General features: G+C 68.9%; 1 protein-coding gene across 1 annotated transcript in view; it reads right to left on the bottom strand.

Moving 5' to 3' along the window:
- ZFPM1 (zinc finger protein, FOG family member 1) overlaps positions 1-12,223 on the bottom strand; it is a 30,737-nt gene extending 18,514 nt beyond the window's left edge. Inside the window, exons 1-2 of the mRNA XM_056136252.1 lie at positions 12,102-12,223; positions 35-169 (exon numbers count right to left, since the gene is read on the bottom strand). Of these exons, the coding sequence (XP_055992227.1) occupies positions 35-169; positions 12,102-12,141 (175 nt within the window). The 5' untranslated portion in view covers positions 12,142-12,223. The remainder of the gene's footprint in view (positions 1-34; positions 170-12,101) is intronic.
- Positions 12,224-13,252: the final 1,029 nt, after the last annotated feature.

Raw genomic sequence — 13,252 nt, 5'->3', positions numbered from 1 at the left:
ATCAGGGGATCTACCCCAGGTGCCCGTCACTCACCCGGGCCCTGAGCGTCCGTCTCCCCTGCGGCGTCTGGCTCGGGGTCCTCCGGGCTCGGGCTCGGTGGCTGCCCCTCGGGCCGGGGGGTGTCTGCAGCCATGGTCTCCTCTCCCACCTCCGTGCCTCCAGGGGACCCTGCGGACCAGCCGTGCTCGTGAGGGGCGAACCTGCTGTGGGCACCCGGGGACCCGGCTCGGGAGTGGGGCCCCTCCCTTGCCAACCCAGCACCCGGCAGCTTCCGGCAGCCTCAGCCCAGCCCAGCCTCGGTGCCCAGACAACGGTCCCTCTGCGCCCAGGCAAGCCACGCTGCAGGCACACAGGTGCCATACCTGCCCCATCAGGGACACAGGTGCCACCCACCCCCGCCCATCCTGCAGGACATTTAGCGGTGCCGAGTCAGTACCCAACAGGCAGTGGGAGGTAGCGGAAGGGGGATGGGCTGAAGTGGACAGAGTGCAGCCCACCATGGGGAGCGTGTGTGTGTGTGTGCATGCGGGTATACGGGTGTGTATGCACACGAGTCAGTACATATCTGTGCAGTGTTGTCTGCACATGTGTATGTGTGGCATGTATGTGTGTATGTATATACATATGTGGACACAGATGTGTAGCTGTGTCTTATGCAAGCATCACACATGTATCTGTGTATATGAAGGTTCTTGTGTGTGAGCACGTATATGTGTGTATGCATGTGTACGTGTGATTATACGTGAGAATGTGTGTATGTGCGTGCATATGCAGTATGTATGAGTGTACACGCGTATGGACGTGTCTCTGTCTACATCTGATGTGCACAATCGCGCAACTGTGCACATGTACGTGAGAGTGTATGTGTGGGTCTGTGTATGAACATGTAGGTATCCATGTGTATGTGGCATATGCATGTTTGGAAGCACGTATGTGGTGAGCACACGTGTGAGCATGCAGGCGTGCATGTTTGAGCAAGTGTTTCGTGAACATGTAGGTGCGTGACTGTATGTGCGTGAGTATATATATGTGTGAGCACGTGGGTGTGTATCTGTGCATGCGTATGAGGGTGTGAGCGTGTATGTACAGACGTGTGTGTGTATGAGCATGCATGTGCTCACGAGTACGTAGATGTGCGTGTGTGCGGCATGTGAGCGTGTGTGTGCGAGCATGTAGGGGTGTGTGCACGCGTGGGGGGGCGCGGGCACAAGGCCGGGTGGCTTCCCAGGCTGCACTCTGGATTCCCCTGTGCCAGCTCAGTGGTAATTACAGGGCGGGCACCCCCAGACCACACACACTCGCCCGCGGGCCAGCTCAGCTCCCCACTAACCTCTGCGCCCACACGCGCGCAGGGCTCGGGCGGGCTGGGCACGCCCCAGACCGGTCAGACTCGTGCCCCGGGGACAGGTGGGGGCCTGACCTGCGGTGACCTGAGAGGTGGCAGCTGGGCCCTGGGCCCTGGGCCAGCGCCGCTGGCACGGGGGTGGCAGGGGCAGCTCAGGGCTGGGGGCTGAGGCCCGCGGGCAGAGACTCTGCTGGGCCCCCCACCCCGCCTGAGGCTTCTGGCGGGGCCACCCAGCGAGGTCAGCACCCACGGGTCCCTGGGTGCTGAACAAAGCAGCAGAGCCCTGCGAGGACTTCGATAAGCGGAAGAAAGGCGACTTCTCATTTATTCTGAGGCTGCTAATTCCGCTCCGGCCCAAGGAGAAGGGCTGCCCACTCCGGGGGGCTCCACCCAGCTCCCGACCTTCCGAGACCCCCAAGGCTCCCGCACCCCAGGTCCAGCCCACAGGTGTGGCAGCCCCGGTCCGGAGGGGAGCCGCTGGCCAGGGTGCCCACAGCCCCAGCGGAGGGGCCGCCCGCCCACCCGCCCGCCTGCGCAGGGACGTCTCAGCTCATTAAGCCGGACGTGCAGATGGAAATGGAACATAATAGCTATTTGATTGGGCGAGATAGTTTGCATATTGGCTCCGAGCTGATAGCAGAATTTCATCAGCTTCATGCGCGCTTCAAACGGAACTACAGGCCGAGGCTCACCCTCAGGGCCGCTGGTCGGGAGACCACCGTCTCCATCCCTCCCAACGGGGGCTGGGGTTCTTCTCAGGGCCCAGAGGGCTGCTGACCAGGGCAGCAGCAGGACCTGACGGGCGCCTGGGCGACCCCGCTCGTGGGTGCAGGGGCACCCGAGCCTCAGGGCAGGCTCCCGGCTGAGGCAGGCGTGGGGGAGGGGAGGGGCTGGAGCTTTCTCTCTAGGACCAGCCGTGGCTGGCAGCACAGGGCAGGGGTCTGGCGTCCCCTCGTGCTGTCCGCGCAGCCGCGGGCATCAGGGCAGGGCGCTGGCCTCTGAGTGGGCAGATAAGGCCCGATAGCAGAGAAAATAGCAACAGATTCTGACTTTCCCATTGGGGCTGGCCACACAGGGACACCGGCCCCAGGGGCGCCCGCTCTGGCCAAGGGTCAGCGCGTGGCTTCCCGGGTGCCCACCTGTCCTGAACCCCAGGCGTCCTCGGAGCTGGGGGCCTGGGGAAAGGACCAAGGGGCGGAATGGCAACTGCCCAGGGTGCAGCAGCTCTATCAGACCTGCCCAAGGGGGGACCCCACGTCCAGCTCCACCTGCTATCCACCGAGGGGGCGCGGGCACAGCTGCGAGCCCCTCACTGACAGGCCCGTCTCACCCCGCAAACTGGGTTGCCGTGGGAGGGCCCTGGGGGGGGGTCCCCGCCACCCCTATTCTCCCAGAACCTCCCCAAGGGCCCATCAGCCCCAAAGTGCCCACTTTCCTCCACACCCACCATCGTGGGGGGGGTCCCCAAACATTCCCCCCCACGGGGTTCCTCTGCGTCTAGTGTTCAGGGGGCACTGTCCCGGAGGACAGGGGGCCAGCAAGCGCGTCCAGGGCTCAGCGGCTGCGTCCCGTGCAGCCTGGGCCCACACGCTGACAAGGCGGCTCACCCGAGGGTGCCTGAGGGCTGCCTACTAGGCCCCCCTCAGCGAAAGTCAAGGCCGGGAACAGTCTGGTCCGGTCCAGTCCCCTGTGCGTGGTGAGAGGGGACAGACGGGTGGAAGGACGGGCAGCGTGGAGAGGGCCCAGGCCAGCCTTGGGCAGCAGGTCCGGGGGTGGGTGAACACCCCAGGCACCACTGGAGGCTGGGCCAGGGTTTTCGGGGTGGGGCAGTCAGGGAGTGCTTCCAAGAGGCAGCAGCCGGGGTGGGTGTGGTGGGAGCTGGCAGGGCCACGTCCATCCCTAAGACAGGACAGTGTCTGGTGGGCAGCAGAGAGGGTGGATGGGGAGGCCGGGGCCCAGAGCATCAGGGCAGTGCCGGTCTGTTCTGGAACACAGAGTGGGAAGCGCAGGAAGAGTGGGGGTCCACCGCCTCCAGGCAGCCCCCAGCCTCTTCTCAGCGGTTGCCCAAGCGACTGGAGAAGCAGCGGGACGAGGAGGGTTTCAGCCACACACACCCGCGCTCACCACTCGCCCGCTCCGCGGCTCAGAGTCGGCGCCACCTCTGGGCCTCCAGCCTCCCACAGATCCCCGGAGATTGCCAGCCGGGCGTCTGGGGCAGGCAGAGGGTCAAGGCCGGGCTGGCCGCAGATGGCGAGGGCCCGGCGTGGGAGCTCCCTCTGGGGCGGGCGGCCAGGCACGGCGGGAGGAGGCGCCCGCTGCGGGCAGCCTTCGCCCGGCCACCTGCAGCCAGGCCCACAGACAGGCCCGGGCGGGTGCGAGCAGGAAGGGGCTGGGGAAAGGGCTGGCGGCAGGACCGAGCCCAGGTGGGCCCTGGGCCCTCAGAGTGGACAGGGGCTTGGAGATGGCGGGAGGTGGGGGAGCTCAGGAGCTGAGGGGTGCGAGGAGCGCTCTGGGGAGGGTAGGCTGGCTCTCCCTGTCCCTGGACGAGGGGTGTGTGTGTGTGTGTGTGTGTGTGGTGTGTGTGTGTACGAGGTGTGTCTGTGTGTGTGCGAGCGCGCGTGCATGAGACACATGAGCCCCCGCCCCCACAAGCTCGAGGTCTGGGGCGCCCGAGAGTGGACAGCCACCTTGGTCACCTTGCAGCCTGGGGCCCAGGCTCCCTCGGCGGCCCCTGACCAGCGGCTGGGCTGTGTCCACCCTTGGGCGGGGGGGGGGGGATTGGTCGAGAAGAACGAGCAGAGCGGGGCCGGCGGCCAGGGAGTCCCCTCGGACAGCCGGGGACGCCGAGGCCCAGGCCGGTCCGCTGGACACACCTCCCCCTCCGGACGCGGCCAGCGCGGGTCAGCACGAGGTCAGGCGGGCGGCAGGCCCGGCCCCGCCCCGCGCGCAGCTCGGCCAATCCCGGGCCCCCAGAGCCGCTCATTTGCATGCCGCGCCCCATTGGCTGGCGGGCCGGGGCGGGGCCGGGGCGGGGCGGGGCGGGGCGGCTCTGGCCGGGCGCGGGCGGGGCGGTGGAGGGTGCCGGGGTGCCGGGCTGGGGGCGCTTTCCGGTCCTCCTCCCCCGAGCCCGCAGGTGGTGCGAGGGAAAGCCGCGTCCGCACAGCGGCACTCCGGGAAGCCCGCTCCCAGGCGGGTTTAGGGCCTGGGGCCGGGGCCACTTCTGGGGCTCCCGCGAAAGAGCGAGGCCATGCAGACGTCAGGGGCCCCCACCCCCGGCTTTGCCTCAGACCTAGGGGCATCACCTGTGCGCGTCAGTGGGGGGGTGCGCTTAGCGCGTGCAATAGCATGCAGGTCACATTAGCATGCATGTGCGCATGAGCGTGTGCATGTGCGTGTGCATGAGTGTGTGTGCGCAGGAGTCTGCATGAGCATCAGTGTGTGCGTTGGTTTGCGCCCTGGGCATTGGGGTGTGTGTGTGTGTGTGTGTGTGTGTGTGTGCGCGCGCACGCACTAGCATGTGCGTGTGTGGCAGTGCATGGGACCAGCGCGTGCCTATGTGCATCGGTGTGTGTGCATTAGCATGTGCCTATGTTTTAGTGTGTTTTTATGTTCTGGTGTGTGCCCTGTGCATCAGCCTGTGCGTGTGCAGCAGTGCATGGGCTCAGCGCGTGCCCACGTGCATTAGGGTGTGTGCACACATGCTCGTCCCTGGCATCCTGGTGTGGTGAGGTGAGGACACCAGGGGCTGGAGCGAGCAGGAGACCGGGAGCCAGCAGCCACCCACCAGCCCTTGGCCGCTGCTCTCTTTGTGTCTGTTGAGCTTGGTTTGGGGGGACACGCCCCACACCGAGTGACAGGCTTGGGAACGCTCTCTCACTGTGCCCACACTTGCTGCTGGCCAGGAGTCCCACCTTGCAGGGGTGGGGTCCCCTTGTCAGTTCTGAGACTGGATAGCAGGGTGGTCAGAGACAAAGCAGGGAAACAATGTGGATGGTCCCAGCCAGCTTGGAACCTACTTCTGCCCCTGCTTCTGTCCCCAGCTGGGCTTGGGGGAGGACGGGTGGGGACAGGGTGGGACTGACCCAGAGGTTCGGACCCCTCAGTCCCAGGCACAAATGCGAAACTGCAGTTTGGGAGAGCAGAGTTTGCCCCCGGGACCCCTCAAACTCTGGTGAAAATGGGGGTCACCCAAGGCTGGCCTCAGAAAGAGTCTGCAAGGTAGATCCAGCCCAGGACCCTGCCCATCTCACTGGGGAAACTCCCCTTTAGTCCACAGCGAATGCCAAAGGCAAAGGCACCTGCTGTCACCCAGGGTCACAGCCGAGGCAGAAGAGGCAGGAGCCCCCCGCAACAGAGCCTGGGCACCCCCAGGTAACCAGGCAAGAAGGCTGCACCCGGGGGTGCCACAGACCCAGGCTGCTCCCTGGAGGAGCCTCTGAGGAACAGTCGGGGGCTCCTCCCTGCTGTGTGGCCTTGGGCAAGTGGCCGGCCACCCAGAGCCACTGGGGTCAGGCTGCCTCTCCCACAGCTCCACGGGCCCTGCATGTCGGTGCTGCTCCTCCACACGGGCTCCAGCCACACACGGACCAACCATGCTCCACCACACGCCAGCCACACAGGCTCCAGCCACATGGGTTCCATATACACGCCATCCACATGCATCCACACGCCAGCCACATGGGCCCCATCCACACAGGCTTCATCCACACCAACCACGCTCTACCACACACCAGTCACACGGGCTCCATCCACATGGGTTTCATATACGTGCCATCCACACGCATCCACACGCCAGCCACATGGGCTCCATCCACACGCCAGTCACATGGGCTCCATCCACACATGGACCAACCACGCTCTACCACACACCAGTCACATGGGCTCCATCCACACGGGTTTCATATACATGCCATCCACATACCAGCCACACGGGCTCCATCCACACGCCATCCAGCCAGAGTTTCCATATACACTCCATCCACATGCATCCACACGCCAGCCACATGGGCTTCGTCCACACATGGACCAACCACACTCTACCGCATACCAGCCACACGGGCTCCATCCACACGTGTCCATATACATGCCATCCACACGCATCCACATGCCAGCCACATGGGCTCCAGCCACACATAGACGAACCATGCTCCAGCACATGCCAGCCACACGGGCTCCATTCATTCACACACCATCCACAGGGGCTCCATCCACGTGCCATCCACACGGGCTCCATCCACACGGGTTCCATATACATGCCAGCCACACTCATCCACACGCCAGCCACACGAGCTCCAGCCACACATGGACTAACCATGCTCCGCACACGCCAGTCACACGGGCTCCATTCACACACCAGCCACGTGCCATCCACATGGGCTCCATCAACACGGGTTCCATATACACGCCATCCACACGCATCCGCATGTCAGCCACATGGGATCCAGTCACACGTGGACCAACCACGCTCCAGCGCATGCCAGACACACGGGCTCCATTCACACACCATCCACGCGCCAGTGAAACGGGCTCCATCCACACGGGTTCCATATACACGCCAGCCACACTCATCCACACGCCAGCCACACGGGCTCCAGCCACACATGGACCAACCACGCTCCAGCACACGCCAGCCACACGGGCTCCATCCACGCGCTGTCCGGGCCGTGTCCGTGGGGTGTACCGGGCCCAGGGATGTGTCTGTCCATGTGGCCCTGTCAGAGGCGCCCAGGGCTCTCTCCCGGCCCCCTCCCCCACGGCGCCTGTCCCTCAGCTGCAGGATTAGCCGCACGCGGCCCTAATCGCCCTAATCGCCCCATCGGCGCAGATCTCGGAGCAGCTGAAGGAGCAGCTCTATCCAGACCGACGCTGCCAGCCTCGCTGTCACGCGGGTCGCGCCAGGGCGTGGGGACGGGGGAGGTGGGTGGGGCTGGGGGCGAGGGTGGGCAGGTCGGCCCCCGCCCCCTTCCACTGACGGGCTCTGTCTTCTAGGCAGTCGGGGGGGGGCTGCATTCTCCCCCCAGGCCTTGGCAGACGGAGAAACCGAGGCCCAGAGATGAGGCGCTGGTCAGACTACAGCGGCTCGGAGCGGCGGGGGGCAGAGCCCCCACCCCCACCCAGGCGGGCCGGGCTCCTCCCTCCAGCCTAACTCGGGCCGGCCGACACTGCCTGTGCCGCGGCCTGGGTTCACGGCCAGCGGCCGGGGCCAGCAGGGCCAGCAGAGGCGTCCAAAGGCGCCCCCGGGGCCCCCACCCTCCCCACCTTCTTTTTCAAAAACATAATTTATCTGTGTATTATCGAGAAATCCAGACACTTTAATCAGTGAGCAATGAAGTCAGAATTTCCATTCTTATCTGCGGGAGGAGTGGAGCAGGGAGATAGGCAGAGGGCTCGCGGTGGGGAATGTTAATGGCGAGGAGGCCGGCCACTCCGGGAGACGCCCTATCTGCCCACTATCAGGCCCGGATCTCGCCAACCATCTCGGCGCGGTAATGGGGCCGGTTCAACTTTCCGAGTTATCACAGCGGCTGAAACCTGCGCCCGCCCCGGCCCGCGGGAGGCGGCCGGGGTGCTTCGGGCAGCGGAGCCGGGCAGCCTGGTGGGGCCCCGGGGGCCACCCACCTCCTGGGCCCCTGCCGGAGAGGCCCCGGGATGGGCAGATCTGGACTTGCACAGGAGGACACAGCCGAGGAAACGGAGCCAGGGGGCCTCTCGGCCCAGCAGCAGGGGTGCAGAGGGCAGACGGGAGGGTCCCGGCCCGCCAGGCGCCCCCAGTCAGCTGTGGAGCCCATAGCGGGGCAGGGCACACACCACCCCGGCCCGGCCCGGCCCGGCCCGGCCCCTTCCTGTCCTGCTGTACCTGAGCTGGACCCCAAGAGAGGGGTCATGGAGAAAAGGGAAACTGAGGCTACAGGCTGTGACGGGGTTGGTGCCTTGGCAGACGCCGGCACCCCCATCCCAGGCAGCAAGCTGGAGGCTGGACTCCTTGTCCAGGGTACCACTGTTCCATTTTGGGGAAACTGAGGCTCCACAAGGCAGGGCAACTCTGCACCCACAAAGAGCAGCCTGGCCTGGGTCGTGGGCACCGGGGAAGCCAGTGGGATGGGTGGGGCCCTTTCCTGGGGCAGCGCACCTGCCAGGGCCACGGCTGCCCACACAGGAGCTGCGCTGGGCTTGCCCAAGTGCCCGTGTCCACCAGGCTCCTGAGCAGCGCCCACCCTCCCAGGCCCTGCATGTCTTGGGTGCTGGATGTGGGTGCACTGCGGGAGGGGAGATGGGCGGATGGACAGGGGTCTGGGGCCCTCTGTGCCAGCTGGCCACCAAGTGCCTGGGGCTGGCGTAGGGGCAAGGAGGACAGGCGCAGGGACAGAGGCTTAGCGGCCTGACTCCAGGACACACCACCTTCCTGCCCTGTTCCCAGATGGGGAGTGGGGGCCCTCTCCCTCTTCTGGGGTCCTGAGGCTGCTCCTGGGGGCACTGACAGCCCAGGGGCCGTCAGGAGTGCTGGCCACCAATGCCGGGCACCAACGCTGGTGCGGCAGAAAGGACGCGCCTTCGGAGATGGCCCGAGCGTCAGGGCTACGCAGCTGCATCTCTGCCCCACAGACAACTCTGGGGTCACTGGGAGTCCCTGGCAGGACGTTCGGCTGTCCAGGCTGGCCCGCTGGGCCCAGGCTAGACATGATCTCGTGTGAAAGTGCAGTGCCAGGCTGAGGTCCCAGGGCACGCACGGGCACCACCGTGACGTGGCCACACTCCTGCGGGACCCCCCCATGCCTGTGCCTGCTGGACTCCTTGCTGCCCCTCCTGTCCCCCTCAGCTCCTCACCTGCAAAGTGCACCTGGGAGACCCTACGCTCCACACCCGGGGTCCCAGGCAGATCGAGAAGCCAGGGGATGGGGCGGGGTCACTGGGTGGGACTGACCAGGAAGGCTCCGCCCACAGGCCCCAGGAGTGGGCACCTGCAGGGCCTTCAGACAGGGTCCGCTGAGGGCCACAGGTGGGAAGGACTCTGCCTGGATAAGAAGCGCCAAGCACCAAGCTGAACAAGGAGAGGGAAGGCCCTGAGGGGCCCATTTTACAGATGGGTAAACTGAGGCTTGCTCAGGTCCAGGCTGGAGCCTTTACAATGGCCACCGGAGCCCACGTCCATCTACTGTGAGCTTGTGAATCTGATGGAAGGTTCCAGAAGGCCCACTCTGCAGGGGCAAGAAGAGAGGGACTGGTCGCTACGGAGGCAGAGGTGACCCTAGACCGAGAGGCCAGGGTGAAAGTGACAGAGAGGGCTCCAAGTCTGGGCCAGAGAGTGATCCCAGGGGGACATCCCTGCCGGAAGCCGAGGCACTGCCCCTCCAGACCTTGGGCCTGGCGTGCAGGCCTGAGTGTGGCCTCAGTTTCCCCTGCTGTGAAATGGGGCCGGGGCAGCGGGCGACAGAGATCCCCAGCAGCAGTGGTCTCCCGGAGGCCTGTCCACGGCAGAGAGGCCCAGTGTTATTCACGGCCGTCAGGCCCGGGGACGTCTGGTTGGCATAGAAACAGCAGATAAGGACACAATTAATGGCATCACGTTCCCTCCTTTCTTCCCCAACTGACCCATTTAAATCCCTGGCGCTGGTGCCACACTGGCTCCCTCTGACCCCGGGCGCGGGGAGCACGAGGGGCGGCCAGGCTGGCCCAGGGCCCCGGCCGCTGCAGACAGCTGTGTCCCGGGAAGGGGCTCTGGCTGTGGGGGCCCATTTCCTGGGCGTGACGACTGAGGCCTCACTAGTGGAAGCTGGCGGAGGGCCGTGAGGCACAGTCCGAGCGCTCGGTCTGCGCGGGAAGGCGGTTCCCGGCCCGTCTCCCTGGACGTGGAAAAGCCTCTCGCATACCCTGCTGGGAGGGACCAAGGCATCAGGGTCACTGCCGAACTCTCGGCCACAAGGCTCCAGCCCTTGCTGTCATGCTCTCCCAGGGGAAACTGAGGCTGCAGGCGGCAGAGTCCCCTCTGCGACATGCTCGCTGGGCCCGTCATGGGGAGGGGAGCCCGGTCCCCCCGGCCTGGCCCTGCGCTCCGGAAGCCGCCCTGGTGGGCGTCCGGGTGCTGGTGGCTTTGAAGCTCGGCAGGAATTAGTCATCCTGTGACCTCCAAAAATTTGTTTAATCGAACTCTGGGAACGTGTGGAAACGCCCACCTCTGAGCCTGCGCCCGGGCCTGAGAAAACGGGGTGTGAGGGGGGTGGGCCCTGTGTGCAGGGGACCCCCTGCTGCTGATTCTACCTGCCCCCGCCCGCCCCAGCTTTAGAGCGGGAAACTGAGGCACAGCCCCGCCCTTCTGCTCGGCCGGCGCTCCATCCGCGGCCCAGAGCCCACCGTCCCCTGGCCACTCTCGCAAAGGGGGCGATCGGGAGGGGGCGGCCCCGCCACGACCCCCGGCGCCGGGCTGGGTCCAGCCCCGGACCGTCCCGCCCCGCCACCAGGCGTGTCGGGATGAAACTTGCCCACGGCCCGCCAGGACCCGCGCCGTTGTCGCCTGCACCGGCCGGGCCTGGTGGCCGGAGATAAGGCCCCTTATCGCGGCGGCATCGCCATCCGGCCGCCCCGGCGCGCCCTTATCGGGCTCGCATCGACCCTGGCTCCGCGGGCCGGGGTCCCCCGCGCCCCCCGCCCCCCGCGCGAGCGCCCGGCCGCCCCCGCTCGCGCGTTTGAAGTTAATAAATGGAAGCGCCTATCGGCCCATCGCCCGCGCTATCGCGCGCCACATCGATCCGGGCGAACAAAAGGCGCTCGCGGGCGCGGGCAGCGGCGCGCCCACCCCGGCCGCGGCAGGGGACCCCGGCCCGCGCCCCCCGCCCCGCCCTCGGGCCCGCGCCCCGCGCAGGAGGCCCCGGCCCGCCCGCGCCCCCGCGGCAGGGGACCCTCGGCCCGCGCCCCCGGCGCAGGACACCCCGGCCCGCGCCCCCCGCGCAGGACACCCCCGGCCCGCGCCCCCCGCGCAGGACACCCCGGCCCGCGCCCCCCGCGCAGGACACCCCGGCCCGCGCCCCCCGCGCAGGACACCCCCGGCCCGCGCCCCAGCCGCGAGAGACCCCCCGGCCCGCGCCCTCACTGCAAGGGACCCCCGGCCCGCGCCCCCGCCGCAGGGGACCCCCGGCCCGTGCCACCCCCACCCGCCCGCCGGCAGGTGACGCCGCCGGCCCCGCCCCCGGCCGGGCCCCGCGGTGGGCACCGCCGCCGCGCCCACGTGCCCGCCGCGCCCCGGGGCCCCGCGCGCCAGGGTCGCCCGGCCGCGCGGGGGTCGGTCGCTCCGCTCCCGGCCGCCGGCTCCGCGCGCGCCTGCGCCCCGTGGCGCGGGCGCGGGGGCGCGCGGCGGGCCAAGTTTGCGAACAGGTCCCGGCGCGCGCCCGGCCCGGCCCGGCCCGGCGCGGCCCGGCCCGGCCGGCGGCCCCGGCTCCCCGCGCCTCCTTCCCCTGCGACCGCGGCCGGGAGCGCCGACCCGGCGGATAAGATCACAATTTCAGCCCGTCCCGACAGCGCGATCTTATCAGGACGGGACTTGCAGAATGGAATATTTTAAACTTTATCTGCGCCCGGATCGGCCGCCTTATCGCCAGCATCTGGGGGCGCGCGGCGGGCGGGCGGGGCGGCGCCGCGCGGCCGCGCCCCCGGCCCGCCGCGGGACCCCCGCGCCGGCCGAGAGCGGGCGCCGGCGGGGGCGCGGCGCGGGGGGCGCGGCGCGAAGGTCGCGGCCGGGGGGCGCGCGGGCAAAGTTTGACTCACGCTTGATCTGCCGGGGGTTGCTCTGCTTCCTCCTGGACATGTCTCCGGCGGCGCCTCTAGCCCCTGGCGGGCGGCGGCGGGCGGCGGGGGCGCGGCGGGGCCGCGGGGCGGCGCATGCCCCCGACCCCGTCCGCCGCCGCCCCGGCCCGCGCCCCCCGCCCGCCCGCCCGCGCGCCGCCGCCGCCGCCGCCGAGGCCGAGGCCCGGCCGGGCGCCCGGGGCGCGGGACGGCGGGGGCGGGCGCTGCCGGCTGCCCGGCTCGGCTGCGCGCGGACGCCGCCGCCGCCGCCGCCGCCGCCGCCGCTCGTTTCCCAGTGGACGCGCGGCCAGCAGGAGCGGACACCGAGGGCCACGGCGAGGGCGCTCGCGGCGGCGGCGGCGGCGGCGGCGGCGGGCGCGCGGGCGGGCGGGGCCTGCGCGTCACGGCGCCTCCCGGCCCCGCCCCGGCCCCGCCCCCGCGCAGGCCCCGCCCCGCGCTCGCAGCCCCGCCCCGCGCTCGCAGCCCCGCCCCCTGCGCGCCGGCCCGTGCCGGCCCCGCCCCGCCCCGCGCACAGCCCCGCCCCCGCGCCGGTCGGTCCCGGCCCCGCCCTGCGCCGGCGCCGCCGGCCCCAGCGCCGGCCCGTCGGCCGCGAACTCAGTACCTCGCCGCGCCGCGGGTCTGCTCCGCGCCGGGCCCGCTGCCCACCGCGGACCCGCCCGGCTCGCTCCTCACTGCCCGCGGCACAGGCCCCGCCCCTCCCTTCTGGCCCCGCCCCGACCGCGCTTACTTCCGGTTTTCAGGCCCCGCCTCTCCGTGTAGCCCCGCCCGCCCGTTGGCCCCGCCCCGGGCTGCGCTTCCTTCTGAGCTGGCCCCGCCCTTCTTTTGGCCCCGCCCTCCCTGCAGCTCCGCCCACTGGGCTTCATTTCTTGGGCCGGCCCTCTGTGGACCTCTGGCCTCCACTCCAGTCTTTGGGCCCTGCAGCTGCGTCCCCAGGCCTGGCGACCTGGTCCCTGCCTCAGTCCTGTCCGCACCCGGCATTGCCTCTCACCTGACCCGAGTCCCTCTGGACCCACCCCTGGGCCCCGCCCCCAGGCAGGCCTCACTGGACCCGGCTGGCCTCCCAGATGCCCAAGCCAGGCCCTCAGTTGGGGGGGGGGGGCTAGGGGGAGGGG

The sequence above is a fragment of the Sorex fumeus genome, unplaced genomic scaffold (genome assembly GCF_029834395.1).
Source record: "Sorex fumeus unplaced genomic scaffold, SorFum_2.1 ptg000122l, whole genome shotgun sequence".
In the NCBI taxonomy this organism is placed as follows: domain Eukaryota; kingdom Metazoa; phylum Chordata; class Mammalia; order Eulipotyphla; family Soricidae; genus Sorex; species Sorex fumeus.
The sequence above is the reverse complement of the archived record's forward strand: the minus strand, read 5'-3'. Positions and strand labels throughout refer to the sequence as shown.